Raw genomic sequence first — 27,124 nt, 5'->3', positions numbered from 1 at the left:
AATAAGAGGAATAACTGGAAGGTTGTTGATATGACAATGTGTAGTTAACAGTGATGGGCAGTAGCTTCCCTATTGTTTAGCTCTACTATCGTACATTTCTCAGTAGCGAGGTAGTTTCTTGGCTAGTGTTTTAAATCAAGTAGCTTTTGAGTAGCGAAGCAATTTTATTGATAGGTTGAGAGGTAGTGTCACTGATCTATATATATAACTGGATTGCTCATAGAATTCTAAACTGCCAGCAGTAGTAAGATGCTCTGGCGGCCATCTTACTATTCCCTACCAACAGAGGGCATCGACCGCCAACGGATGAAACTCTCAAGATGACCCGATGTGCTACGTTTAACTGCGAAACAACATTCACTAAAGGATGTGGCAAAAGTGCCCACAGGTTGTAATTTATACAGACTATGTACATATTAAGCACAAATGAGTCATTATCCCCATGTAGAGTGGGCATAATGATCATAATCTTTAATCAACAGTAAAAATACAACATCAAAGTGTATAAATTACCCCTATTTTAAAGCAAAAGGATACATAGTGACATCTGCAGATTGTTACAGGATGCAACGTTTCTCTGCCTTCGAGTTTAAAAAAAGTTATAATCACTGAGATCAGTGATTGTTAATAAAAACGACTAGCTTTGTGTTGCTATTGTAACTAGACAGTACCTTTTTAGAATAAATCCAGAAGAACCAAATATAAAAATGTAGTATATTATATATACACACAAGTTCATATGCAGTATGTAGTATATACATGAATTTACCTTTTCTTAATGGAATTATCCCATGCATTTGCATTCATTTCTGGAATATGTACATACCAGCTTGTGAGCATTTAATAATTGGCCAATCAATAAATCAGTATTTCAACAATCCCCATATCTGTTCATTCATAATCAGAAAGAGGTTTATTGACATTTATGCACACTCAAGAAAATCATACATATATATTTGTTCAATAACAGAAGCTTCCATGTATACACAAAAATTGACTATTAAACTGAACAATACAATAACAATTTGAAGATTTATGGGGACAGATCTGCTAATGGATTTAACAACAATCCCACAGCAAGGCAATTTAAGTCAGCTTTCAAAAGAATGGTAGCAAGACATGCCATCAGAGCTAGTGGCAACTGTTCTCCACTGGTTAACACAGTGGTACTGGAGGCAACACCTTCTGATATGCTGGCATTTCGGCAAAGTGACGTTCAGCCTGAAACAGAAGACACAGAGAAAAACATCACTGTAAGTCTTCCCAGCTTGTCCATGTTCAAAGAGGCAGTGGTGGGGTACATAGCAGGCTTTGTAGTTAAAACAACTTTGAAGAAGACCTGTTTATCAGCACTCAGTGTCGAGAGCTCTTCCCAAGATGAACTTGGACACACACTGATCGACATGAAGTCCCGAGGTGGACTTATCAGACTGTCAGACAGCGTCCTGAAAGTCTGCAAGACAGCTGAGAGATTTATTCAACAAAGCACACTCACAAGGCCCATCTCTGAATTTGACACCAAATTTAAATCCAGGGTCTCCACAAAGGTTCTGGAACTCCATGGTGGTTCTGCATTCAAGGAACTTGAGGCACACATGTTCAACCTAGAACCATACAACAATCACATCTTCATACTCATAAAGTGCATTGCAGGAAGCTACACTAACATCAGGCTCCACTTCATTGCCAAGAAAACATGTGCTGCATCACACTCCAAACAGCTTAGTAAAACTCTGGGCAAGCTTGTACTGCAAAAAAATCAGTAAGATATAAAGATCAGTTCCTACTGCCAGCAACCCTCTCTGCAAGAGCCAAGCCCATCCCTAGAGATTAAATTTAGAAAATAATCATCTTTTTTTATAACAATATGTAACAAAAATAACAAAAAAGAGATGAGAAGTTTATAATACATACATTAAAAGGATAGTTCATCTAAAATGTAAAGTCTGTCATTATTTACTCAACCTCATGTCCTTCCAGTAAACCTTTATTACTTTTTCTGTGGAACACAAGATGATATTTTAAAGAATGTTTTTGTCCATATAATGTAAGTCAATGGTGACCAAAACAAGCTGTTTTGCACACCATTTACTTTCGTTATATGGAATACAAAATATCTTCTTTTGTGTTCTGCAAAAGAAAGTCACATGGATTTGGAAGGACATAATGTTAAGTAACTGATGACAGAAATTACATTTTGGGTCAACTGTTCTATTAACATTAAAAGTTATAACTATCAGAAACACAGTAATTTTATAAGACTATTGTTATACTGCATGTTGCAAAAGTATCTACATTGCAAATAAAAACAGATAATATAATCTTTTTTACTCTATTATTTTACCTGTTAAAACAGCTCTTCAGTGAAGCCAGGCTGACAATTGTCTCCTCATACAGCGTTTTCCTCCTGTTGCAAACCAATTCCGGTTTTATCTAACATTCAATGGGATGATTATTGAAATCCAAACTGCAAACCTACCTTGTTTAACTTCTACAATGTCCATGTGCTCCTCGTCAATTCCAATTGACTACTTTAGAAATTATGCCCGCCAGTTGGGCCGTATTCAGGCCTGCACTGCAAAAAGTACAAATCAAACACGGAGAATTAATGCAAGCCCACATTATATTCATCAGTTTTATCACTGGTGTTGATCTGCAAGTAGATATCCAACTTGACCAAAAAAGCTAACTTGGTGAGCTACTGTTATTCACTGTGGTTCTTTTCCTAAGCTAACGTTAGCGACATAGCTAATATTAATTTATTCAAAAAAAATAACCACAATGAATGTTTAACGTAAACAAAAGTTACAAAGCATAATTAAGTATTCAGAATAAACACTTTAAAGCCTGCAAAACATAAGTTTGAAAATGTCTACTGATATCTTACCTCAGTTTCTAAAACTTGTTTCTATTGAGGTAAAACATGCACCGCTGAAAGTAATGCTGCTGCAATAAACACGCTTACACTTAGAATAAGCAGGGAGAAAAAAAATGAGAGTCCAAATAAATCCGACACCGCGGAGATCACACCCTGCCCGAAGGGGAGGCAATTGTGTGGAAATACATCACATGGTCTTACTGAGTCTTGTCAGCAGTGTCTCATGTGGAGAAGTCCCCGTGGTAGGTCCTACCCAGAGGGGACATAGCTCTACAAACACGGCGACCGGTGGCAGAGGGGACCCTACCCAAGGAAGACGCGGATTTACCAACGGGGAAACCGTATGGCGGAAGATACATCACACGGGGTTACTCACAGGCAACCAGCGCATGTGGAGCAATTACCCCAGTACAGGGCCTACTAGCACACATACTGGGCCGGCATCGAATTTCTCTGTGAATTTGCCTGCCACAGGGCTAAGGAGGAAGGACATCCAGGGTCCACGGCCTCGTGAACTCAGCTGGGGGGTAAAAAGTGCACGTCTCCCCCTCCAGGAGGGGAAAAGCGCTGTACACAAGCGGTACACCCGGCCAGTTGTCCTGCATACTTACCTGTTCATACCTGACAACACACGGGACGAAACCGGCTCAACCCGGAGATTGTAGAATCTCACAAAGGTATTGGGTGTTGCCCAGCCCACTGCTGTACCGATGTCTGCTAAAGAGGCGCCACTGGTCGGGGCCCAGGTGGCTGCCACATTCCTGGTGGAGTGTGCTCGAAGCCCCAAGGGGGGGTGGCACGTCCTGGGCGTGGTATGCCAAAGTGATGGTGTCAACAACCCAGTGGGCGATCCTCTGTTTGGAGACAGCGCTCCCTTTCTGCTGTCCTCTGAAGCAGAGAAAGAGCTGCTCAGAGCGTCTAAGGCTCTGTGTGCGATCCAAGTAGATGCGCAAAGCACGCACCGGACACAGCAATGACAAGGCTGGGTCTGCCCCCTCCTGGGGCAGCTTTGCTTGCAGGTTCACCACCTGATCCCTAAACGGGGTTGTGGGAACCTTGGACACATAGCCCGGTTGGGGTCTCAGGATCATGTGAGAGTACGCCGGACTGAACTTCAGGCAGGTGTCGCTGACAGAGAATGCCTGCAGGTCCCCAACCCTCTTGATGGACATGAGCGCAGTCAGGAGGGCAGTCTCCAATGGGAGCGCCTTTAGCACAACTGACTCTAGGGGCTCAAATGGGGCCCTCCGCAGGCCCCGCAGGACCACGGAGAGATCCCATGAGAGGATGAGGTGCGGTCTGGGAGGATTCAGCCTCCTCGCGCCTCTAAGGAACCTGATGATCAGGTCATGCTTCCCGAGAGACTTACTGTCAACTGCGTCGTGGTGCGCCGCTATAGCGGCCACGCACACCTTCAAGGTGGAGGGGGACAGCCGCCCCTGTGCCAAGGGGAGACTCGGTCAGGGCATACCAGAGCGGGCAGTGGGAGGATTCCCGGGAAGCGAACAGGTCTACCTGCGCTTGACCGAATCGACTCCAAATCAGCTGGACCACCTGGGGGTGGAGTCTCCACTCTCCCCTGAGCATAACCTGCCGTGACAGTGCATCTGCTATGCTGTTGAGGTCTCCCGGGATGTGAGTGGCTCGCAACAACTTGAGTCGCTGCTGAATCCAGAGGAGGAGACGGTGGGCGAGTTGTGACATGCGACACGAGCGTAAACCGCCTTGGTGGTTGATGTACACTACCATCGCTATGTTGTCCAGCCGAAGCCTCCGCAAGGCGAGGAGTACCGCCAGCAACTTGAGGCAGTTGATATGCCGAGGCAGTTGATATGCCAACGCAGTCGCAGCCCTGTCCAGCAGCCCGCGGCTGTTTTCCCGTTGCACACAGCGTCCCAGCCACGCTTGGAGGCGTCTGTCATAACCACAACACGACTGGACACTTGCACTAAGGGAACCCCTGCCTGCAGAAATGCAAGGTCCATCCAAGGGCTGAACAAGCGGCGGCAGATCGGCGTGATGACCACGCGATGTGTGCTGTGGCGCCATGCCCATCTCGGGACTCGAGTCTCAAGTCAGTGCTGGAGCGGTCTCATATGCATCAACCTGAGCAGCGTGACCGCTGGTGAGGACGCCATATGCCCCAGGAGCCTCTGAAATTGCTTCAGCGGGACCGCCGTTCTCCACCTGAACGACTTCAGGCAGTTCAGCACCGACTGCATGCGCTTCATAGAGACTGAGTCTAATGGCACTTTTCCACTGCACATTACGGTTCGACTCGACTCTGCTCGCTTTACTTTTCTGAGCTTGCTTTTCCACTGCAGTATAGTGCCGCCTCAACGTGGGTGGAATTATAGGCTGATCGTCTTAGTTGCGCCGCCTCTACTGCCGTGACATCATCTTAAATGCAACACAAACATTACTGACCATAAACAATAACACGACCGCTAGCTGTTAGCTACTAGCTCATTGTGCTGCATAAAGCAGTTGTTGCATGGTGATTTTACACAAGTGTAACAGTTAAATTGGCCTGGTTGTTTTAGAAGCAAGCATTCCAGTAGCTGGTCAACTAAATAAAGTGAAGCTTTCAAGCAGAATATAGAGTTAACCTAACAAAACGTACCATCCTCCATCGTGGACTCCAACAACGCAGGGTCTAGGGCACTCTCCCTCCCAATGCTCGCCGGTCTATTGCCATAGATAGCGTCCATTTGGTCGAACAACTTCCACTTTCTTCTGTTTGAACCACTCCAGCTGTTGTGGTCCTTGATGGTTCTGTAGTCACTTTTAAGTTTTTTTAACTTTTCCCTACACTGTTGGCAGGTCCGGTGATAGCCATGTGCGGCCAACAGCTGAGACACTTCCTGAAATACTTTTTCATTTCGCGTCGTTTCGTTCGTCGCTAACAAGAGGAATGTCTGCACCTCGTTTATTGACCACGGTGGGACCATTTCTTTTTACAATTCGAAAGTCACGTGAACAAATTATATTGCTGTCACTGTTGCTGACTTTAAAACTAGCGGGTTGATGTCCTGTGTCGCAAATCTAGTGACGCTGGTAGTGACAATTCTCTCTGACCAATCAGTGATCTTCAGGGTTTTGACGTCACATTTAGTATCGGCTCGGCTCGCTTGGAACCTCAACCGAGGTGGTACTAAAAAAAGTATCAGGTACCAGGTACTATCCACAGTGGAAAACCCCCAAAAAGCGAGCAGAGTCGAGTCGAGTTGAGTTGTACTGTGCAGTGGAAAAGCCCCATAACTCCATCCCGAGAAAAGAGATGCTCTGAACCGGGGAGAGCTTGCTCTTTTCCCAGTTGACCCGAAGCCCCAACCGGCTGGGGTGCCTGAGCTCCAGGTCCCTGTACGCACACAAGTCTCGAGAGTGAGTTAGAATCAGCCATTCGTCAAGATAATTGAGGATGTGGATGCCCACTTCCCTTAACGGGGCAAGGGCTGCTTCTGCAACTTTCGTGAAGACACGAGGCTACAGGGACAGACTGAAGGGGAGGACCTTGTACTGGTATGCCTGGCCCTCGAAGGTGAACCACAGAAAGGGCCTCTGCCGAGGTAAAACCGAGATGTGGAAGCATTCGTCCTTCAGGTCTACCGCCGCGAACCAATCTTGATTCTGGACGCTTGCCAAAATGCATTCCTGCGATCTCTGCATGCAGGGTGCGGCATTCTCACCCTTCACTGAGGCGAAACGGACGCAGCTGAACCCGGGCGGGTGCCTTGCGAACTGAATCGCATAGCTGAGTCGGATGGTCCTGGCCAGCCATTGCGGCAGGTTGGAGAGCACTAGCCACACCTCCAACCTCTGGATGAGGGGCCCAAGGGGACAATCGTGTCTGACGTACCTGCGGGTGGGGCCACATGGTGGTGCGGAGCAGGAGGCACAGGTGCACCACAACCACCTTGCCCACCTGGGGAATCGCCGAGTACCCCCTGGCAGCCCCACCATCGAGGGTAGTGAGAATGGAGGAGCTCAGAGATCGGGTTTGGGCAGTGAAAGGTGCCTGCCACGATTTTGTGAGCTCCTCATGCACCTCCGGGAAGAATGGGACCGGGGCGGGCAGCGGTGCGGCTGTAGCCCAGTAACCAATTGTCAAGCCACGAGGGTTCAGGGCAGGGTGGAGGGTCCCACTCCAGCCCGATGCTCGCAGCCACCCGGGCAAGCATGGCCGCCAGCTCCGCGTCGGCCTCAGACTGGGCAACCGTCCATTAAGACCCATAGGCAGTACAGAATGTTAGGGAATACAAAGATGGCGGCTCAGTAGCTTCACTGTTGTGATGTCTTGAGCAATCCAGTTATACTCTAACCCTGCTTAAGCATGCACTGAATCATTTTGAGCAGTTTCTCACTCACCAACATGCCAGCAGAACACTGAGAACAAAGATAACGTTGGTTGCAGTGGATCTACAATCAATGGAAACCAAACCTGGTCTTTATTAAGTTCAACACGTGCAGCTTGTGAACCACTACTGCAGACTGCAAAACACTTAGTACCCTACATGAAAACACATAAAAAAATACCATTGCATTACCATGTTTTTTGGACATGTACCACTACATGGGAGCACCATGTAAATACAGTGGTATATGAACTTTATAATCATACATTGATACTATACCATACCATACTATACTATCCTATACTGTACTGTACCATGGCTTTTATAAACGTAATGTAAATAAGTCTTTTAGATTCTTTGTGACAGTACAGTATGCTCTGGGCATCTTGTAGCTTAAAGGATTAGTTCACCCAAAAATGAAAATTCAGTCATTGTTTACCCACTCCTGTGTTGTTATAACCCCATATGACTTTCTTTCTTTTTCTTTTTTTTTCTTTAGTTGTTTTTTTGGGGGATTTTCTCCCCAATTTGGAATGCCCAATTCCCAATGTGCTCTAGGTCCTTGTGGTGGTGTAGTGACTTGCCTCAATCCAGGTGGTGGAGGATGAATCTCAGTTGCCTCTGAGTCTGAGACAGTCAATCCGCACATCTTATCACGTGGCTTGTTGAGTGTGTTACCGCGGAGACCTAGAGCGTGTGGAGGCTCACGCTATTCTCCACGGCATCCACGCACAACTCCACATTATGGTGACCACGAGGAGGTTAACCCAACGTGACTCTACCTACCCTAGCAACCGGGCCAATTGGTTGCTAAGGGAGCCTGACTGGAGTCACTCAGCATGCCCTGGATTTGAACTTGTGACTCCAGGTGTGGTAGTCAACGTCTTTACTTGCTGAGCTACCCAGGTCCCCCTTTCTTTCTTTTTCTTATCACAAAGGAGAAATTGTGAATTTTTGCTTAGTGATGTCATACTATGGCAGTTTATGGTGACCACCTCTGCAAGCTTCAAAAGAATGAAAAAGTATAATTCAGAATTTTTCCATGAGACTATTGATTGTTATGAAAGCATATGATACGTTTTGGTGAGAAACAAATCGAAATCTAATGTATTATTTAGTGAAAATCTTGACCGACTGTTGATCTCTTGTGTGAGTTCATGAGTCGGCACGCGAGCTTTAGAGCTCCTTGCATGAGAGCAACAGTAGATGTGCTGCCGCTCGCAAGTTGGGGCGTTCAAACAAAAACTCATTTTGTTTCACTTCAACAGGACCACCAGTGATATTAGCAACAGACCACACAACATAGCTGCATGCAAAAGAGAGAACAGAACTTACTAAACATGTCTGAAGAGTTTGTAGTCCAAGAATTTATGCATTTTTATGCCCAGCCTTAGAATCATTAAAACAGTGAGAGGGAGTATGTGGGAATGTCTGTCACCTCTTCTCCATTCTGAACCTGTGAGTATTTGTGACAGACCTGAAGAGAGTGAGACCACCGGCAAAAATATTTGGTAGGTGTTACATTCTCAGCCAAAATAAAGTCATTTTTAACCGGCTCATGAGATGCTGGCTTTAATAAACTGTTATGAGAAATTTTTTGGACCAGTGCCAGTTCACAGTTCCCCGTGCAATGCCAAAAAATAGAAAACAAGTGATTGATAGAATGTACTGTTGCTTGTCACGGCTGGTTAGGACAAAAACTCTGATTAACATAGAAAATATACCCTTTACCATGTGTCGTTTTCTGTCAGGTTAGGACAATGTGTGACTGTGGCTGCCTGTGTCCTACTCTGTTTCTGTTTGATTTCTGCATAAATGCATAAATTCTTCGACTACAAACTCTTCAGACATGTTAAGTGTCATGTGTATTTTGTTGATTCATGTCTTTTATTTTGAAAAGTTTAGTTCCTGTTCCCTTGTCATGTGATTTCATGTTTTCCCTCCATGTTCATGTGTCATGTTTTCATTGGTTTGTTGTTTAATTATCTTGTTAGAGTTCTGTTTGTTCATTGGTTTATGTTCTCCCATGTCTTGTATTTAAGCCCTAATGTTTTCCATTGTCCTTGGTCAAGTATTGAATGTATGTGGATGTGTTTTGTTCTAGCCAAGTCAAGTTATGTTTGTCAAGTCAAGTTTTAAGTCTAGTTAAGTTCATGTTTCACATTTATAGTTAGGATTTTGGTTTCACTTTTGTAAATAAACTGCGCTTGGGTACTCTCATCTTCACATCATCGTCTTCGTCTTCGTCTTCATCATTGCCAGTGCCAGCATTGTTACATTAAGTTCTGTTCTCTGTTTTGTGTGCAGCTGTGTTGTGTTCTGTTGTCATTATTGCTGTTGCGGACCTGTTTTTTAGATAAAAAACAAACAAGTTTTTGCTTGAACGCCCCAGTGTCGCGAGGGGGCTGCGTGAACTGTTGCTCTCGTATCCTGTGATGAACACGCACAGAAGTTCAAAGGTCAGTGAAGATTTTCACTGAATAATAAATTAGATTTAGGTTTTTTTCTCACCAAACCTTATCATATGCTTTCATAACAATCATGAGTCTCATGAAATAATATATTAGACTTCTGAATTATACTTTTGCGTTCTTTTGAAGCTTGAAGAGGTAGTCGCCATAAACTGCCATTTGTATGATATCACTGAGCACAATTTTTTTTCACAATTTCTCCCTTTGTGTAAAGAAAAAGAAAGTCATATGGGGTTATAACAACACAGGGGTGAGTAAACAATGACTGAATTTTCATTTTTGGGTGAACTATCCCTTTAAATGTAGCAAGCTACTTTTGGCATATAGCTTGTAGTGTAATTTGCTACTTTCTCTAAAGTGTAGCTTTCAGCTTAGCTTAACTTAATTTTTTTAGTAGGGCTGCACAATATGGAGAAGTTGTTGGAAGTTGCGATATGTGATACGATAATCCTATGGTGACACCATCAGAGCACTTGGAACATCAGTACCCCCACCGCCCAAATAAACTGAAGTTTATTGGAATAAAAAAACTATTTTTACCAAACATAGTTGTATATTTTTCAAAATTGAATATAGACTGCATATAATATGTAGCCTACAGTTTTACCATTAAATCAAATCAAATCAAATCAAATCACTTTTATTGTCACACAGCCATATACACAAGTGCAATGGTGTGTGAAATTCTTGGGTGCAGTTCCGATCAACATAGTAGTCATGACAGTGATGAGACATATATATTTACAATAACATCAAATTAACACAACACAATTTAAACATCTAATATACACATAATTACACTCAACAATATACAAATAATAACATACACTGTACAGTATACAATACGCACAATATAGATTATATATAATTTATGATCAATATATCATTATTCAATAAAAAAAAGTATATATAGAATGTACAGTAGGTTGTATTGTACTGTATTGACATTCAGGCTGTCGGTTGATAGTCAGTTGTTAAGAGAGAATATAATATAATAATAATATAATTTATGACAGTCCGGTGTGAGATATAAGAGTAAGAGTAATAAAGTGCAGTGCTGATGTATTTTGATCGTGGGAGATCAAGAGTTCAAAAGACTGATTGCTTGGGGGAAGAAGCTGTCATGGCTGGTGCGGGTCCTGATGCTGCGATACCGTCTGCCTGATGGTAGCAGTGAGAACAGCCCATGGCTCGGGTGGCTGGAGTCTCTGATGATCCTCCGAGCTTTTTTCACACACTGCCTGGTATATATGTCCTGGAGGGAGGGAAGCTCACCTCCGATGATGTGGCTGGCAGTTCGCACCACCCTTTGCAGGGCTTTGCGGTTGTGGGCTGTGCTATTGCCGTACCAGGCGGAGATGCAGCCAGTCAGGATGCTCTCTACAGTGCAGGTGTAGAACCGTGTGAGGATGTGGCAGTTCATTCCAAACTTCCTCAGCCATCTCAGGAAGAAGAGGCACTGATGAGCCTTCTTCACAACGACTTCAGTGTGGATGGACTATGTGAGTTCCTCAGTGATGTGGACACCCAGGAACTTGAAGCTGCTGACTCTCTCCACTGGTGCTCCATTGATGGTGATGGGACTGTGTTCTCTGTCTTTTCTTCTGAAGTCCACCACAAGCTACTTTGTCTTACTGACATTGAGGGAGAGGTTGTGCTCCTGACACCAGCATGTCAGATTGTGCACCTCCTCTCTGTAAGCTGTTTCATCATTGTCAGTGATCAGACCTACCACCGTCGTGTCATCAGCAAACTTAATGATGGCATTGGAGCTATGTGTTGCCACACAGTCATATGTGTACAAGGAATACAAGAGTGGGCTGAGAACACAGCCCTGCGGGGCTCCAGTGTTGAGGGTCAGTGATGAGATGTTGCTGCCTATTCTAACCACCTGGCGTCTTCTTGACAGGAAGTCCAGGATCCAGCTGCACAGCGAGCTGTTTAAGCCCAGAAAACAGAGCTGTTTTACCTCCAAGCTTTCTCATCTAGCTTGGAGGGCACTATGGTGTTGAATGCTGAGCTGTAGTCTACAAACAGCATTCTCACATAAGTGTTCTTTTTTTTCCAGGTGGGAGAGAGCAGTGTGTATTGTAGATGCAATGGCATCATCAGTGGAGTGGTTGTTGCGGTAAGCAAACTGCAGTAGGTCTAGAGAGAGAGGCAGCACAGAGCAGATGTAATCTCTGATTAGTCTCTCAAAGCATTTGCTGATGATGGGGGTCAGAGTAACAGGACACCAGTCATTTAAGCAAGTGATTTTTGATTGCTTTGGAACAGGCACAATGGTTGATGTTTTAAAGCATGTGGGGACTACAGACAAAGAGAGGGAAAGGTTGAAAATGTCCGTAAAAACACCAGCCAGCTGGTTCGCGCACGCTCTGATGACGCGGCCCGAAATGCTGTCTGGGCCCGCAGCTTTGCGGATATTCACCCGTCGGAAGGATCGGGTTACATCCGCTACAGAGACGGAGAGTGAACTAACCTCTGTAGCTTCGGCCGCGAGAGCTCTCTCCGCGAGGGTGGTGTTATTTCCCTCAAAACGAGCATAAAAAGTATTTAGCTCATCCGGGTGAGAGGCAGCGGTGTTCATGGCGGAGTTTTTATTCCCTTTAAAGTCCGTGATGATGTTAATTCCCTGCCACATGCTTCTAGAGTTGGTGGTGTTAAACTGTCCTTCAATCTTGTTCCTGTACTGGCGTTTTGCTGTTCTGATAGTTTTGTGGAGTGGATAACTGGCTTGTTTATGCTCCTCCGTGTTCCCGGAATTGAAAGCGGAGGTCCGCACATTAAGTGCCGCGCGAACATCGTTATTTATCCATGGCTTCTGGTTCGGATAGATCCGTGTTGTTCTGGTCGGAACGACGTCCTCCATGCACTTTTTGATGAAACACATTACGCTATCAGCGTAAACCTCGATGTCATCATCAGAGGCAGACCGGAACATCTCCCAGTCCGTGTGATCAAAACAGTCTTGTAGCATAGAGTCTGATTGGTCCGACCAGCACTGGATCGTTCTGAGAGTGGGTGCTTCCTGTTTCAGTTTCTGCCTGTAAGTGGGCAGAAGCAGAATGGAAGAGTGGTCCGATTTGCCAAATGGTGGGCGGGGGAGGGATTTGTAGCAATGGTCCAAAACCCGGTCCCCTCGTGTGTTGAAACTAATGTGCTGGTGGTATTTTGGTGCGACTGATTTGAAACTGGCTTTATTAAAGTCCCCGGTCACAATGAACGCGGCCTCAGGGTGCGCGGTTTCCTGCTCACTTATAATCCCATACAGTTCCTTGAGTGCCCGGTCTGTGTCGGCTTGTGGTGGGATGTACACAGCAGTGATAATGACCGCTGTGAATTCCCTTGGTAGCCAGAATGGTCGACACAGAAGCATGAGAAATTCCAGATCAGGAGAGCAGAAAGACTTGATAGAATGTACGTTCCTCTGATCACACCAGGATTTGTTGATCATAAAACATACACCACCACCTCTGCTTTTACCTGAGAGGTCTTTCGCTCTGTCCGCTCGGTGCACGGAGAACTCCGCGGGTTCAATGGCTGAGTCTGGAATCTCTGCAGACATCCAAGTTTCTGTTTGGCAGATAATGCAGCAGTCCCTCGTCTCTCGTTGGAAAGAGATCCGCGCTTTCAGCTCGCAGAGCTTGTTATCCAGAGACTGAACTTTTGCCAGTAGAATACTGGGTAGTGGGGGTCGATTTGCGTGGCGTCTTACTCTGATGAGAACGCCGGCTCTGTTTCCCCTTTTCCTCCTGCGTTTCCGCAGCCGTGCAGCCCAGACAAAGGGCTCCGCTTGCGTGTTTGTAAACAGCGGGTCGGCATTGAGGAATTTGAAGTGCGGTTTACGGTGTGACATTGCTGAACCAATGTCCAAAAGTGTTTGTCTGTCATAGACAATAAGGCAGACAACATCCAAGACAAAAAACATAAGAATTGTAAACAAAACAAACAAAACACTGCCATGTTGTGTTGGAGCTCGCAACGCAGCAGCCATACTCAGCGCCATCTTGAGTCACAAAACTTAGCATTAGCTATGTAGCAGATATTAAAATTAATTTATTTGTATTTATTTGTAAAAAGCATATGAAAATAAAGTTAATTTCACCATATTGTAGGATATCCTTAAATTATATGTGTTGTAAAATATATTATTTTTACACTTTCATGTTCGTATTTATTTCAAAATTAGTTAATTCAGTGTGGTACATTTATTTTGAATTTTTTTTATTTTTTTTTTATACTGCCTCATCTCATTATCTACTATATACACACACACACACACAGAATGCAAGCACAGGTTAGCGCCAGTTACAGCTACACATGCACACATTTTGACGCACTCCATAATTTGAGTTAGACGTCGTTTTTTTGGAGAAACACGATTTTAATCTCTGCTTTTAAATGATGTCATAATTAAAACAATAAATGTTGTTTTCATGCTCTTTAATGGTGCTTGTGACAGATTGCGGTAGTTGCCCATTCAAACAGAGGGACACAATGCTCTTGCTCTCCAACTTAAAGCACAAAAAAAGAAACCATGAATGAACATCTGAGTATGTTGAAAGATACAGTGAAATGTGTCTTCTTTCTTGTAAATGCCCAGTCCATTAATGTTGAAATGACAATGGAGAAAATGAATGGGGAATATCTTGAGCCCCGGCGCCTATGTATACTGAATGCACACACACCAAGTGAAAACCGTATGCCCCCTCTATTCTTTGCTATCTGCGTCATCTGCATCAGTTATTGTATTAAAATCATGGCATATCACAATATGTACATTTGCGACATTTTGATAAATTTGTTATATCGAGCAGCCCTAGTTGGTAGCTTTGCAAGATATGTGACGAGGAGGAGGGTGGGGCCGGGCAGTGAGTGCGCACACCCGGCCCCCAATTGGGCTAATCAGCCGAGGAGAGGGATAAAGACGAGCCGGATTGGACAGTCCGGGAGAGAGAGAGCCGTTCCCGTCCGGTTCCCGCCTCCTCCTTGCCCGACCTTTAACTGTTACATTGCCTCCCTGGGCAGACAGCAGTGAGTCCTCTGACCCCTGGTGGATGGAACACCCCTCCGTGTTTTGGCGGCCGGTAGCGGCTCCACCGCCCCTCAGTGGACGGCAGCGGCTGCTCCGTTGGGTGGACGGAGGAGTCACTGCCAGCCGCTTGGACGCAGAGGAACGGCCACCCTCCGCGAGGGAAGGAGGGGCTCGCTGCCGGCCGCCCTCCTCCTCGTCACAGTAAAAAAAAGTTTGTGTGGCTTGCCCAACACTGGTAGTTAAAGAGGTGATATTTTCTAAAAACTAATGAGTGAATAAAATATCTTAAAAAGACAGTGGTCCAAGGAGGGACAAACCACAAATCGGCAACAGGGTGTGGGGCGCCCAAGGAACTGCACCTTGGAGCAGTGGAAGAAGGTTGCCTGGTCCGATGAGTCCAGTTTTCATCAGGTGGACAGCTTTCTATGTGTGCGCCATTTACCTGGGGAAGTGATGGCACCAGGATGCACTGTGGGAAGACGACAAGCCGGTGGAGGGAGTGGCAATGTTCTGCTGGGAAACCCTGGTTCCGGCCATTCACGTGGACGTCAGTTTGACACATGCCACCTACCTAAACATCGTTGCAGACCAGGTACACCCCCTTCATGGCAATGGTATTCCCTTAAGGCAGTAGCCTCCATCAGCAAGATAATGCACCCTGCCACATTGCACACATTGTTAAGGAATAGTATGAGGAACTTGAGGAAGAGTTCAGGGTGTTGCTCTGGCCTCCAAATTCCCCAGATCTCAATCTGATTGAGCATCTGTGGGATGTGCTGGACCAACAAGTCCGATCCACGGCGGCTCCACCTCGCAACTTACAGAACTTGAAGGATCTGCTGCTAATGTCTTGGTGCCAGATACCACAGGACACCTTCAGGGGTCTTGTGGAGTCCATGCCTCAGCGGGTGTGCACTGTTTTGGCGGCACGTGGAGGACCAACAGCATATTTGGCAGGTGGTCATAATGTTTTGGCTCATCCGTGTATATAATATAAAAGCTTCAGACGTAATTTTAAAACACTGACTGCGTGAATGTAGCCAAGGTGAGTTATTCTGGGAAACAGAAAAATAATTTGAAGGTCACCATGGGAGTGGAGTGTTGGATACATAAATGAGCTAGAATGAGTGATTTAGCATTTGTTGTAATAAAAGCAGACATCTGCAGGACAAGGTCAAACATGGTCAGACAATTTGATGATTGACACCTTTGGCAATATCACAGCTGTACATCTGAGGAACGGATGGGGAATTATTACAAAACACATCCTAACCCATTGCAGTGAAGGGAAAGAAAATGGGAAACCACACTTCTAACAGGAACAGAAGCAGTCATCCGGGTTTTAAAATTGTATTTCTTCTGGGATGGTGGGAGGCAGTCTGCCAGACATACAGATGCAGAAGTAAAGAATGCAAACATCATCATAAGGAACTCCTTTGATTGCACTGAGTAACAAGTGCATGCACATCTCTCATTGAAAATACCAGCATTCATTGGTGGTTTTCTAAGATTAAAGGACAGGATATGAGACATGAGCTTATGAGTCATTCTGTTGATGACACAGAAAGGGGAATTCAGAAAGAGGGAAAGTGTGATAGAATTTGTGAGAGCGATAAAGGCTGATAATGAAGTATAGAAGGAAGAAAATAAAGTGTATGTGGGAGAAGTGTTTTAAAGGAATAGTTCACCCAAAAATTAAAATTCTCATAATTTACTTACTCTCATGCCATCCCAGATGTGTATGACTTTCTTTCTTCTGCTGTCAGCATAAGTCAGCATAAAAGAAATCCATAAGACGCCAGTGGTTTAATCAATGTCTTCTGAAGTGATCCAGTGAGAATAGACTAGAATGTAGCTCCTTTTTCACTGTACATATTGCTATTGCAGTCTCTAGACACGACTATGACTTCAAGCTTGATTACGCTTGACACATGCGAAGAGTGCAAGATGGTGCTACAGGAAGTGTAATCAAGCTTGAAATCATGATCCCCAAGAAGATTGCTGTCAAGAAGTACCGTGAAAAAGAAGTTACATTTTGGTCTGTTTTCATCCAAAACCAACTGAACTGCTTCAGAAGACAGATTAAACCACTGGAGTCTGATGGATTATGTTATGTTTATCTTCTTTTTGGAGCTTCGAGGGCCTGATCACCATTTACTTGTATTGTGTGGACCTACAGAACTGAGATATTCTTCTAAAGATTATCGTTTGTGTTTAGAAAAGGATGGTCATACACAGATGGCATGATGAGAGCGTTTTCATTTTTGGGTGAACTGTCCCTTTAAATATGAAAAGCTCAAACCATTATTTTAAATGGAGAAATGTCAATGCATAATGAAAAGCAATGGACAGATAAATTTAAAAAAGCATCTTAGAAAAAAAAAGCATTATTTTATTATATTTTAATTTTAAAACCAATTTCAAATATAGTTTATTATTATTATTAATAACCCATTAAAATGTAATGGTGATGAATGGAGACATACAGATTGGCTATTTCTTTGCAAAAAAAAAAACATTTAAAAATAAAGTTTGGTTTATTTCACTACTTATTTAAGAAAGAATGCATTTGATTATTGCCTCAGCTCGCTTATCTGTAAAGCTACGAGCTGTAGATTTTTTTTTTTTTTTTTTAAATGAGTGATTCAGAATACAGTCACGATACACTGCTATTCATTGTAAAAAAAAAAAAAAAAAGAGCTTGTTACTGGAAAAGCTCCCCAACACTGATGGATGGATGGACAGCCATTTATGTCTAAAGAGAATGTAAACAGCAGGACAAAAATCAGATTGGCTGGATAACTTAAGTAGCTTTGAAAAAGTATTAATGTATTATAACTAGAGCTGTCAGAATTTACATGTTAACGTATGCGATTAATTAAAGTTTAACGTGTTTGTTTTTCTTAATCGTGATTAACGCATTTACCGTTAATACAGCATTAACACAGGTGTGAAGGGCAGAACCTTTGTAATGTGTCAGCCTGGAGTCATAACACTGACACACACACCACAAACACACACAGGGTGTTTTCCAAATGGCATTTTTGCGCCCTAGAAGCACACTTCGGGAGGGGGACGCCACTCGAAGGGTTGTTTCAAACAATAGTAAAAAAGTATTTTTTTTTTTTTTTTCACAAATTGCCCTTTCACAAGACTTTTAGTGAAGGTTACATTCAAACTGTAATACCATGCTCCCTTCACAGTGCCCATATCAAGAGCTCTGTCCTTCGTAGTGAGAAGGGCATAGGGATGATCACGTTCAACTGGAATTCGCCCACACACACAACAGCGCCGGAGCCCTTCTACCAAGAGGAGCCTACAAGCTTAGCATAAAATAGTATAACGCTGCGGTCCCATTGACATTCTGTGGGTGGTACTGTCGTAACTTGCTAGTTGACCGTTATGCTGTCTCCTATGATAGAGCTAGGGAGGTTGTTATCACAGTAAATAAGATAACAGCGCTTCCCTGTCAGTGAAAAATTATGGAGAAAGGAGCTCTTAGTGCTATTTAATGTACAAAATAAGCCCAGATGGGACTTGTGATAGAAATCAAGTGTTTTTCAAGGCGTATTGTAATGACCACAGAAGCACACCAAATCTTCACCAAAACGCAGAATGAGACGTTTTTGTCTGCAAGTGCTTTTCAAGGTGAGTTCAAAGCGGCGCTCGACGCTGGCATTGACACTCTGACATGAATCATGAATGCAGCTTCACGATTGCTGTAACAAAGCGGAGAGCCACAATCTACTGGCAGATTAATATTGTGGAGGATGAGAGTTTAAGGGATTAATACCCATTGCAATGAATATGCAACCAATGGGGAAACTAGTTCTTTCAATTAGTCAAACTCCCAATTAGACTTTGGGAAACGTTTAATTTTACTTGAATTGGTGCTATTTTAGTACATTTCTATCTTTATATTGTGGAAGGCTTTGTCTGGAAAATGTTAATAAAGCATTGTATTACCACATATTGTTTTGCTTTTTTTTTTCTAAGATGGAAATAAATGTGTGTGGATGCATAGATGCATGCACACACTACCAGTCAAAAGTTTTGAAACACTTGACTGAAATGTTTCTCATGATCTTAAAAATCTTTTGATCTGAAGGCGTATTTTTAAATGTTTGAAATTAGTTTTGTAGACAAAAATATAATTGTGCCACCATATTAATTTATTATAAAACTAAAATTTAATAAAAAAATTAAAAAAAATGTTTTTGAAATTGATGACTTGGACCAAATAATAAAGAAAAGCAGCCAATAAGTGCCCAGCATATATGGGAACTCCTTCAATACTGTTTAAAAAGCATCCCAGGGTGACACCTCAAGAAGTTGGTTAAGAAAATGTCAAGAGTACATGTCTGCAAATTCTAGGCAAAGGGTGACTACTCTGAAGATACTAAAATACAACACAGTTTTGATTTATTTTTGATTTTGTTTAGTCACAATATAATTCCCATAGTTCCATTTATGTTATTCCATAGTTTTAATTACTTTATTCTAAAATGTGAAGGAAAAAAAAAAATTATAGAATGAGTAAATGTCTCAAAACTTTTGACCGGTTGTGTGTGTGTGTGTGTGTGTGTGTGTGTGTGTGTGTGTGTGTGTGTGTGTGTAATTATTTATTTATATATATATATATATATATATATATATATTAGTGTCAATATGCGATTAATCGCGATAAACTACAACACATTATGCGATTAATCACGATTAAAAAAATATATTGACTGACAGCACTAATTATAACCATAGAGTGAAGTAATTTTTTGTTAAATTTCATGACTTTTTTCCATTACAGAAAATGTACTTGAATACTTGATACTACTGTTAAAAACCTAAATCACAATTTTCTTAATTTGTATCTGTTCTATTGTTTTTATTTGTTCTTTTCTTGTAATTTGTTTCTTTGTTCTTACTTTATTACTGACTGTTTATTTGTCTTGAATAACTATTTGATAACTTAAAACACTGTAGACTCAAATTAGTTACATTATACAAATTGATATTGAAAATGGTATTGAGAATCAACAAATTGTTTTGATATGTAAGCGAAATGGACATTATAACTGAAATCAGAAATCTAATCAAATTTAATCAAAATCTGAATTGAATTGAATCGAGAGCTTGTGAATTGAATCGAATCTGGAAATCTGTATCGATATCCAGCCCTAATGGATGCATGGATGGATGGATTAAGGGATGGATGGTTTGATCAATTTCACAGACGACTGCTATGTCTTGAGCGCAGTGCGATGTGATACATCTTACCCACAACGTCAGTGGGCATGGCCATGAAGTTTTGGTATTTTCGTGCAAGCATGTGCTAAGTCTTAGGCGTTAAAGGGTTTGCAAAATAGGGCACAAAGCGGTTTGGTCAAGGGCAATTTAATTCTGAGTTTCTTCTCCGGTTATTGCACCATCTGCATCCTAATAAATATTCCATTCCCTGTGGAGCGACATCGATATAAATGAAGACAGCCCATTCATAAGAATTTCGAGTGTAAATGGGCTGTATGCAATGAATTAGAAAAATAGAAATACGGACCATTTGTGTCTTACAGTCTTTTACGCATTAACAATGTACTTGAAGCATTTGAAACATATTTCTATGACAGTGACATGCTCCTTATATACACATGGAAAATGTGGTGCTCGTCAGTACTAATTGGATATATTCCATGTTAAATTAGAAATAATGTAAGTATAATTAATCATATTGATCTACTGGCATACAAATCATGGTTAGTATTAAAAATGATCGATAACTCTTCGATATCATCTGCTGGTGGAATCCCCAAACTGCAAATGCAGGAACTGATTTAAGACTTTGCGCCAAGAATAGACGTGGTTCTCAAACGTCTTAGAGCAATGACCTAATTTTCTGGAAAATAGCAAATTGCGCTTTGTGCCATCCACAGACAGCGCAAACACTTCATTAAAAAATTGTGCTTAGAATTAGCGCTCGTAAAAATTGGATAAAACGCAGTGCACGGTCGTTGCACCTAGCGTGGTCACGAATATAGAGCCCTCTCTGTCTCTGCTCCAGTGCTGCTGGTTTATACAGTGATTGGGAAGCAAATGGGATTAATTGAGATTAGCTGGTGATTTTCACATCCTCCTGCAAAAGAGAGGCTGGGAATTGTCTACTGCTCTCCCAGTGCACGTCCCATCCCCACTGCCAGTTCAAAGGTTTTCAAAAGAAAAATGATAGGTTTATAGGATCCCCCTAAATGGGTGTTGTTAGATTCATTTTGTGCTGGAGAAAAACACTGAAGTGACTCATTTGTTTCTAGCTGTGCCATTTCATTGAAGTCACTACATTTTGTCAGGCCTGAATGTCAAGCAAGGCACAGATTTCACTGATCTACTTTTTTTTTTTTTTTGGAGTCATTGTTATATGAGGTCTTTTTTAAGGTCGTCACTGTTTTCTTGTAACAGATTTATAAATCTAACTAAACTGATTTTCCTTGTGTTCTCTCTCTCTCCCTTTCTCTGTTACTATCTCCCATAATTTTTCTGTGCAGGCCTTTAAAGGAACGAGAGAGAGAGAGATATTAGTCATTTTTATTAGATCCCCTCTGTGAAGAGTCCATATACCCGGTTACTGTGCTTCTGAGAACAGCAAGGAACAAATCAGTATTGCTTAAAGGGATAGTTAACCCAAAAATGAAAATTGTGATCACTATGTACACCGATTTACAAAAGGATTTGAAGAATATCCTGGACACTATTTTTCATATAATGAAATTGAATGGCATATCATTTTAGTCGACAAAAATGAAATTTTAGTTGATGATAATGTGCAAAATGACAAAAACAAAAGATAATATGCAAGATAAAACAACATGAGTCAGTAATTTGATTAATGAGATTAACACCGCCCTAGTCATATGGACTACATTTAAGATACTTTTAGAGTACTTTGTTTTGTCATTTTTGTCAGCCCAGTCATTGCACTACATTGTCCATTCACTTTCATTGTATGGATAAGAGCAGCCAGGATATTCTTCAAAAATTCACCTTTTTTATCGCACAGAAAAAAAGGTGGATTTGGAAGACATTAAGGTGAATAAATAATGCCAGAATTATCATTTTTGGGTAACTATTCTTTTAAACTTCAATGTGTTCTTCTCTCCTCTTTCTCATGCTTTAGCCCATGCCTTTCATTTTCTGAATAATGTTTTCTCTTTTCTTCAGGTGTTGCCTTCTTTGGTGCCATCCCTGATTGGCTATCTCAGTGACTGTGATTTGAGTGACACTGCACTGGGCGTGCTGGTGAATGTTGCTCAGGCTAGCCCTGCCTCTCTCACTCCCTACCTGTCCATGCTAAGGAATGTGGGTCAGAAGAACCCTGTGTTGCTGGGACACATCGCTAAGATCCATGGGGCAGTAGGTCTGACTAGTGAGGTGGGCATTTAGTAGCATAATTATGTGTATCATATATGTTCAATTACACATGACCCGCAGGACCACATGTAAGAAATTGTCAGGAAGAAATCTGCTTGTCTGCCATGTGCCATGTAGAGTTTCATTACTGAAATTAGAATAATTTAGATATGCGTAAATAAAGAAAACACAGTTTGCCAATAGGGTAAGAAAATAGTCTTAATTCAAGATATATTCTCTGACACAGCTTGTTTTATCTTACACAATTTTGCTTTTGAAGTAATTGTATCTTTTTAAGGATATTCAAATATTTTTGCTGGGGGGGAAAAAAATAATTGTTTTACTGTGTGTGTGTGCATGTTTGGGTCTCTTTGTGTTCATATTGGCAACCTGGACTGTTTTTTCCAGTGTTTTGCATCATCATCAGAGTGATTCCATCATTCTAGTGAAATCAGTAGAGCGTAAAATGAATTTAGCTCTTTTTGGACTTGTTTAGTAGACACTTGTTTTACACTTTATCTGTCTCTGTTTATCTGTTCCTGTCTGTCCGTCTAATGTCTTTTAATTTGCACAAGCCTCATATTCCCTCAGAGCGGCTGGCAACAACCGCTTGCTTTCACATTTGTTTAGAAAATGCCTCATTTATCACTCTTGTTCTCGCTCTCCCTTTCTTATTTCTCATGTTTAATCTTTTCCACTTTCCTTGTTTTCCTTCATTGTCTATTACTTTTTTTTTTAACCTTAATATTCTGCATTTTTTATTGTCAGTGTTGTTTGCCAAGACCAGTATCCCTATTACTTATTCATCATACATAGAGTTAGGTAGAGATTGACTGATATATCGGTTTTACCTGTTAATCGGTGCAGATAGTTGCTTTTTTGATTTATCGGTTAACGGGAAAAATGAACACATAGTTGCTGATAGTTATTTTTTTTATTCCACTGTGTTCCTCTGTGGCCGGCACTGGAGGATTTTGCAGTTCGAACAGCTTGGTTCTACAGTCTTACAGCGGCCTCTAGAGGTGAAATAAAAAACATTTCTGACACTTCATGGGGATTTGCTGTATCTCCAATCATCATTCAGCTGCAAACAGGTTTGCAGGGGCACACAATTTTTTTTCCCATTTTGTTCTGTTTGCAGCTATTGCTTGTAACTCGTCAGTCGTCGACGGTGTCTCGTAATTTATCATCTGCCCGATGTACTTGCCATATGACAGACCTCTTCTGCCAGGTATTCTCTTGCTGTGGCTTTGCGCTAGAGCACGTAGAGCAGGTACTGATGGATGAGTTCGGTTGATGGCTTCCTGATACAGTGACCGACATACCTCAATTGGCGCTGCTGTACGGTGTTTATTAAGGGCTTGATTTTCAATTTGGTGTAGATCTCAGCTTATTCCAAGCATAATTCTGTAGCAGCTGATGGTGTAGCTGTTCAGACTTGCTCCAAGCCATTTGGTGATGATCTAGCATTTGCAGCCATATAGCAGAATTTAGAGACAAGCTGCCTGGAATATGTCACGTTTCAAGTAGATTGAGATGAGATTGAAAAACATCCTTCATTTTCAAGAAGGTGGCCGATGCTTAGTCCTTTTGTACTTGGATTTGCTCGAACGACAACTAATCCTAGATACTTGATGTTGTTGACACAGACGATTTGTTTTCCATCTAGGTCACGATACTCATGCTGGTCTAACAGTTTGTTCAGGCTAACATGTTCATGGTTGGTGTAGGCTTCAGTCTTCTTGATGTTGATTATGAGCTGCCTGGGCTCTTTCAAGAATGCCTTATAAAAGAGCAATGTCATCGGCAAAATCAAGGTCGAAAATGACATGGCTTGATTCCTGGACGATTGTCTGCGCTTTGTGATAAAGCCGGAGCTGCCTTTCATCGTGTGCTGTTCTTCAGCTCTTTTGAGAATGTAGTCCATCACGATGATAAATAGGAAGGGAACAAGTGTGTCACCTTGTTGAACGCAATGTGTTACATCAAATTCCTCTGATTTCTTACCTTCAACTAAGACGGCACTCCTTGAGTTGTTGTTGAGGGTTTGTATTGCTCGTACGATCTTGCTAGGAATTCCATAATGTCTTAGTATGCCAAACAAGAGCAGACCTCTTGATTGTTTCAAATGTTTTCTTGTGAATACTGCGTATAGAGGGAGGTTCGATTAGGCGTCTTAATAAATGGACTTGGTTGATGCAACTGTGTCCTCTTCGGAAACTAGCTTGGTTCGCTCTTAGAACCTTGTTGATAGGTTGCCTAATTCTACTTAAGAGGACTTTTTGTACACTTTGGCTGAGATTGATACCCCGGTAGTTAGTCATTTGGGATAAGTCGCCTTTCTTTGGTAGCGGGACAATCAAGGCTCTTGTGAATTCTCGGGGCCATTTCCACACCGAAAACGAAATTACAAATCTCGGAAAGTCTTTAGATCACTGCTACTCCTCCGTCCTTGAGAGCTTCCGATGTTACTGCGTCGTCACATCCTGGTGATTTCCCATTTTTGAGTCGTTCCACTTGTTTGACTTCATCAATTGTGAAAGGACTGGTGTTGATACCGAGATCCTTTCCAGCGGGTTCAATTGTTTTGTCTAGTTCCTCGGATGGTTCTTCAATACCAATAACTAAAGTGGTGGAAAAGGCAGGTAACCTATTAATCTTAGTATAAAATATACACATATAACATATATGAAGCATAGACATTATTAAATGTTTATTTAAATAAACTTTATTGATTACTGAGTTCATGTAAATTTTGACTGACAGTGTCCTGAGAGAAAAGAAAACATGTCTATTTTTATATACTACCGGAATACTGGACAATTCTAATAAGTGATCACTGATGACAATATGACAATGTTTACTTTATAGTGTTACTATTGTAATACACTGTAGATGATTGTAGAGTGCACTTTTTGTTTCTCTTACGTGTTTGTATGAATTGGAAGAACAGACATTTTAAATAAGTCCCTGATGTATTTTGGGCATTTATAGTTAAAAGTCCTATATTTCTGGTTATTATTGTACATTTTAGTTGCACAGGAAACTGCATGTGTGTGTCCATCACAGCATGGAAAGACTAAGATTTGTTTTTAAAAATATTCAATACATTAATTTTAAAAATTATCGGCGGATTAATCGGTTATCTGCCTTTTTCCACCACCTTAGTTATCTGTATCAGCAAAATCCACTTTGGCTTTGATCGAACCATTTAATTTTGCCATGTAACTTGCACGTTTGTGCTATAGACATTAATAATACATAAGACTATGCATTGGACAAATTTTGCCTAGATTATAGAACAAGCTGAAAAATTCAATAGACTTACCTAGGGTATAATGGAGACTTCGTGGTGGGTTCTTTTGTTTTGGGTGAGTGGGCACTTTTGGACCAGTAAGCAACCACAGAGGAGTGCCCTGGCAAAAATAGGTCAGTTTTTACATATACCCCTTTTATAAGGTTTCAAAGCATGTCCCTACTTTTTGTCTTGGCCTTTTGGTCAATGTCGGCAGATATTTATTAAAACTAGTGCTGACTGTTGATTACAATTTTTATTCACGATTAAAGGCGTAATTGTTCTCTGCTTAATCGTGATTATTCGCAGGTTTTAGAAGTGTTGAAATTTGACACTATATATACTTATTTTCTTGTCAAAATGCATTTATTTCCATCTTAGGAAAGAAAACAAAACAATATGTAACAATATAATGCTTTATTAACATTTTCCAAACAAAGCCGTCCACAAGAAATGCACTAAAACAGCACCAATTCGAGCAACATTAAACTTTCCCAAAGTCTAAGTGGGAGTTTGACTAATTGAAAGAACTAGTTTACCCATAGGTTGCATATTCATTGCAATGGGCATTAAATCTCTTAAACTCTCATCCTCCATAATATTAATCTGCTGGTAGACTGTGACTTTCCGCTTTGTTACAGCTATCATGATTCACGTCAGAGCGTCAACGCCAGCATCAAGCTTTGAACTCCCCATGAAAAGCACTTCAAGACAAAACCTGTCATTCTGCGTTTTGGTGATTGTTAAGACTTGACTTGCCTCTGTGGTAATAAAAATGTGCCATCTGGTCTTGTTTTGTACATCAAATAGCGCTAAGAGCTCCTTTCTCCATAATTTTATCACTGACAGGGAAGTGCTGTCAGAGATTTTATTTATCGAGATAACAACCTCTGCAGCTCTATCATAGGAGAGTATTATGACAGTACTGCCCATAGAATGTCAATGGGACCGCCGCATTATGTTATTTTATGCTAAGCTTGTAGGCTTTTCTTGGTAGAAGGTCTCTGGCGCTGTTGTGTGTCTGTTTGTGAAGTGTGCGTCAGTGTAATGACTCCAGGCGACACATTACAAAGGTTCCACACTTCACACAAGTGTTATGCCGTATTAACGGTAAATGTGTTAATTGAGATTAAGAAAAATTAACGTGTTAAATATTTAATTCATTAATTTGCGTTATTTAACGCATTAATTCTGACAGCTCCAAGTAAAACATAAAAAACAAAAAATAATATTAAAGTCAGGCATTATTATTATTAATATGTTTTAGATAATTTTGTTTGACTGTGTTGACAGTTCAATAGATGAAGCTGACAGTCAGTTAGACCATACTGTATTCTAAATTCATACGTTCATTGAAGTGAATGCTAGATTTGTCAATATTTATAATAATTATTTGACACATTGTTTTTGTTTCTGATGGTGTTGACACATATTGAATGATAGGCAATGATAGGCAGACACATGTTGTGAGAAAATGGAAAAAGCAGTAGGTGAATTTCTCTGAACATGTTTAACTGATGAATCCAAAAAAACTCTGACTTTTTTTCCCCAGTACTTAAAAATGTGTGCACTAATGTTACTTTTCACTTTGTTTCGTATGTCCTCCTCTCCCTCAGTCTTTTCTTTCATGTTAATTAAGTAGCGCAAATGTGTTTACACAGTTCACAACTGTTTGCATTACTAAGCATTGCTCAT

General features: G+C 41.6%; 1 protein-coding gene and 1 long non-coding RNA gene across 2 annotated transcripts in view; one reads left to right on the top strand and one right to left on the bottom strand.

Moving 5' to 3' along the window:
* Positions 1 to 27,124, top strand: part of LOC127456454 (ventricular zone-expressed PH domain-containing protein) — a 177,259-nt gene that overhangs the window by 58,963 nt on the left and 91,172 nt on the right. The window contains exon 5 of the mRNA XM_051724969.1: positions 21,946 to 22,155. Coding sequence (XP_051580929.1) covers positions 21,946 to 22,155 — 210 coding nt within the window. The remainder of the gene's footprint in view (positions 1 to 21,945; positions 22,156 to 27,124) is intronic.
* On the bottom strand, positions 915 to 16,619 carry LOC127456469 (uncharacterized). Its single transcript, XR_007899843.1, has 4 exons — positions 16,462 to 16,619; positions 2,480 to 2,575; positions 1,496 to 1,604; positions 915 to 1,221 (listed from the first exon to the last, which is right to left on the bottom strand). It is a non-coding gene; the product is annotated as an uncharacterized LOC127456469 (long non-coding RNA).

This window comes from Myxocyprinus asiaticus, chromosome 18, assembly GCF_019703515.2.
Source record: "Myxocyprinus asiaticus isolate MX2 ecotype Aquarium Trade chromosome 18, UBuf_Myxa_2, whole genome shotgun sequence".
In the NCBI taxonomy this organism is placed as follows: Eukaryota; Metazoa; Chordata; class Actinopteri; order Cypriniformes; family Catostomidae; genus Myxocyprinus; species Myxocyprinus asiaticus.
Note: the sequence above shows the minus strand (reverse complement) of the source record. Positions and strands in the feature narration are given on the sequence as shown.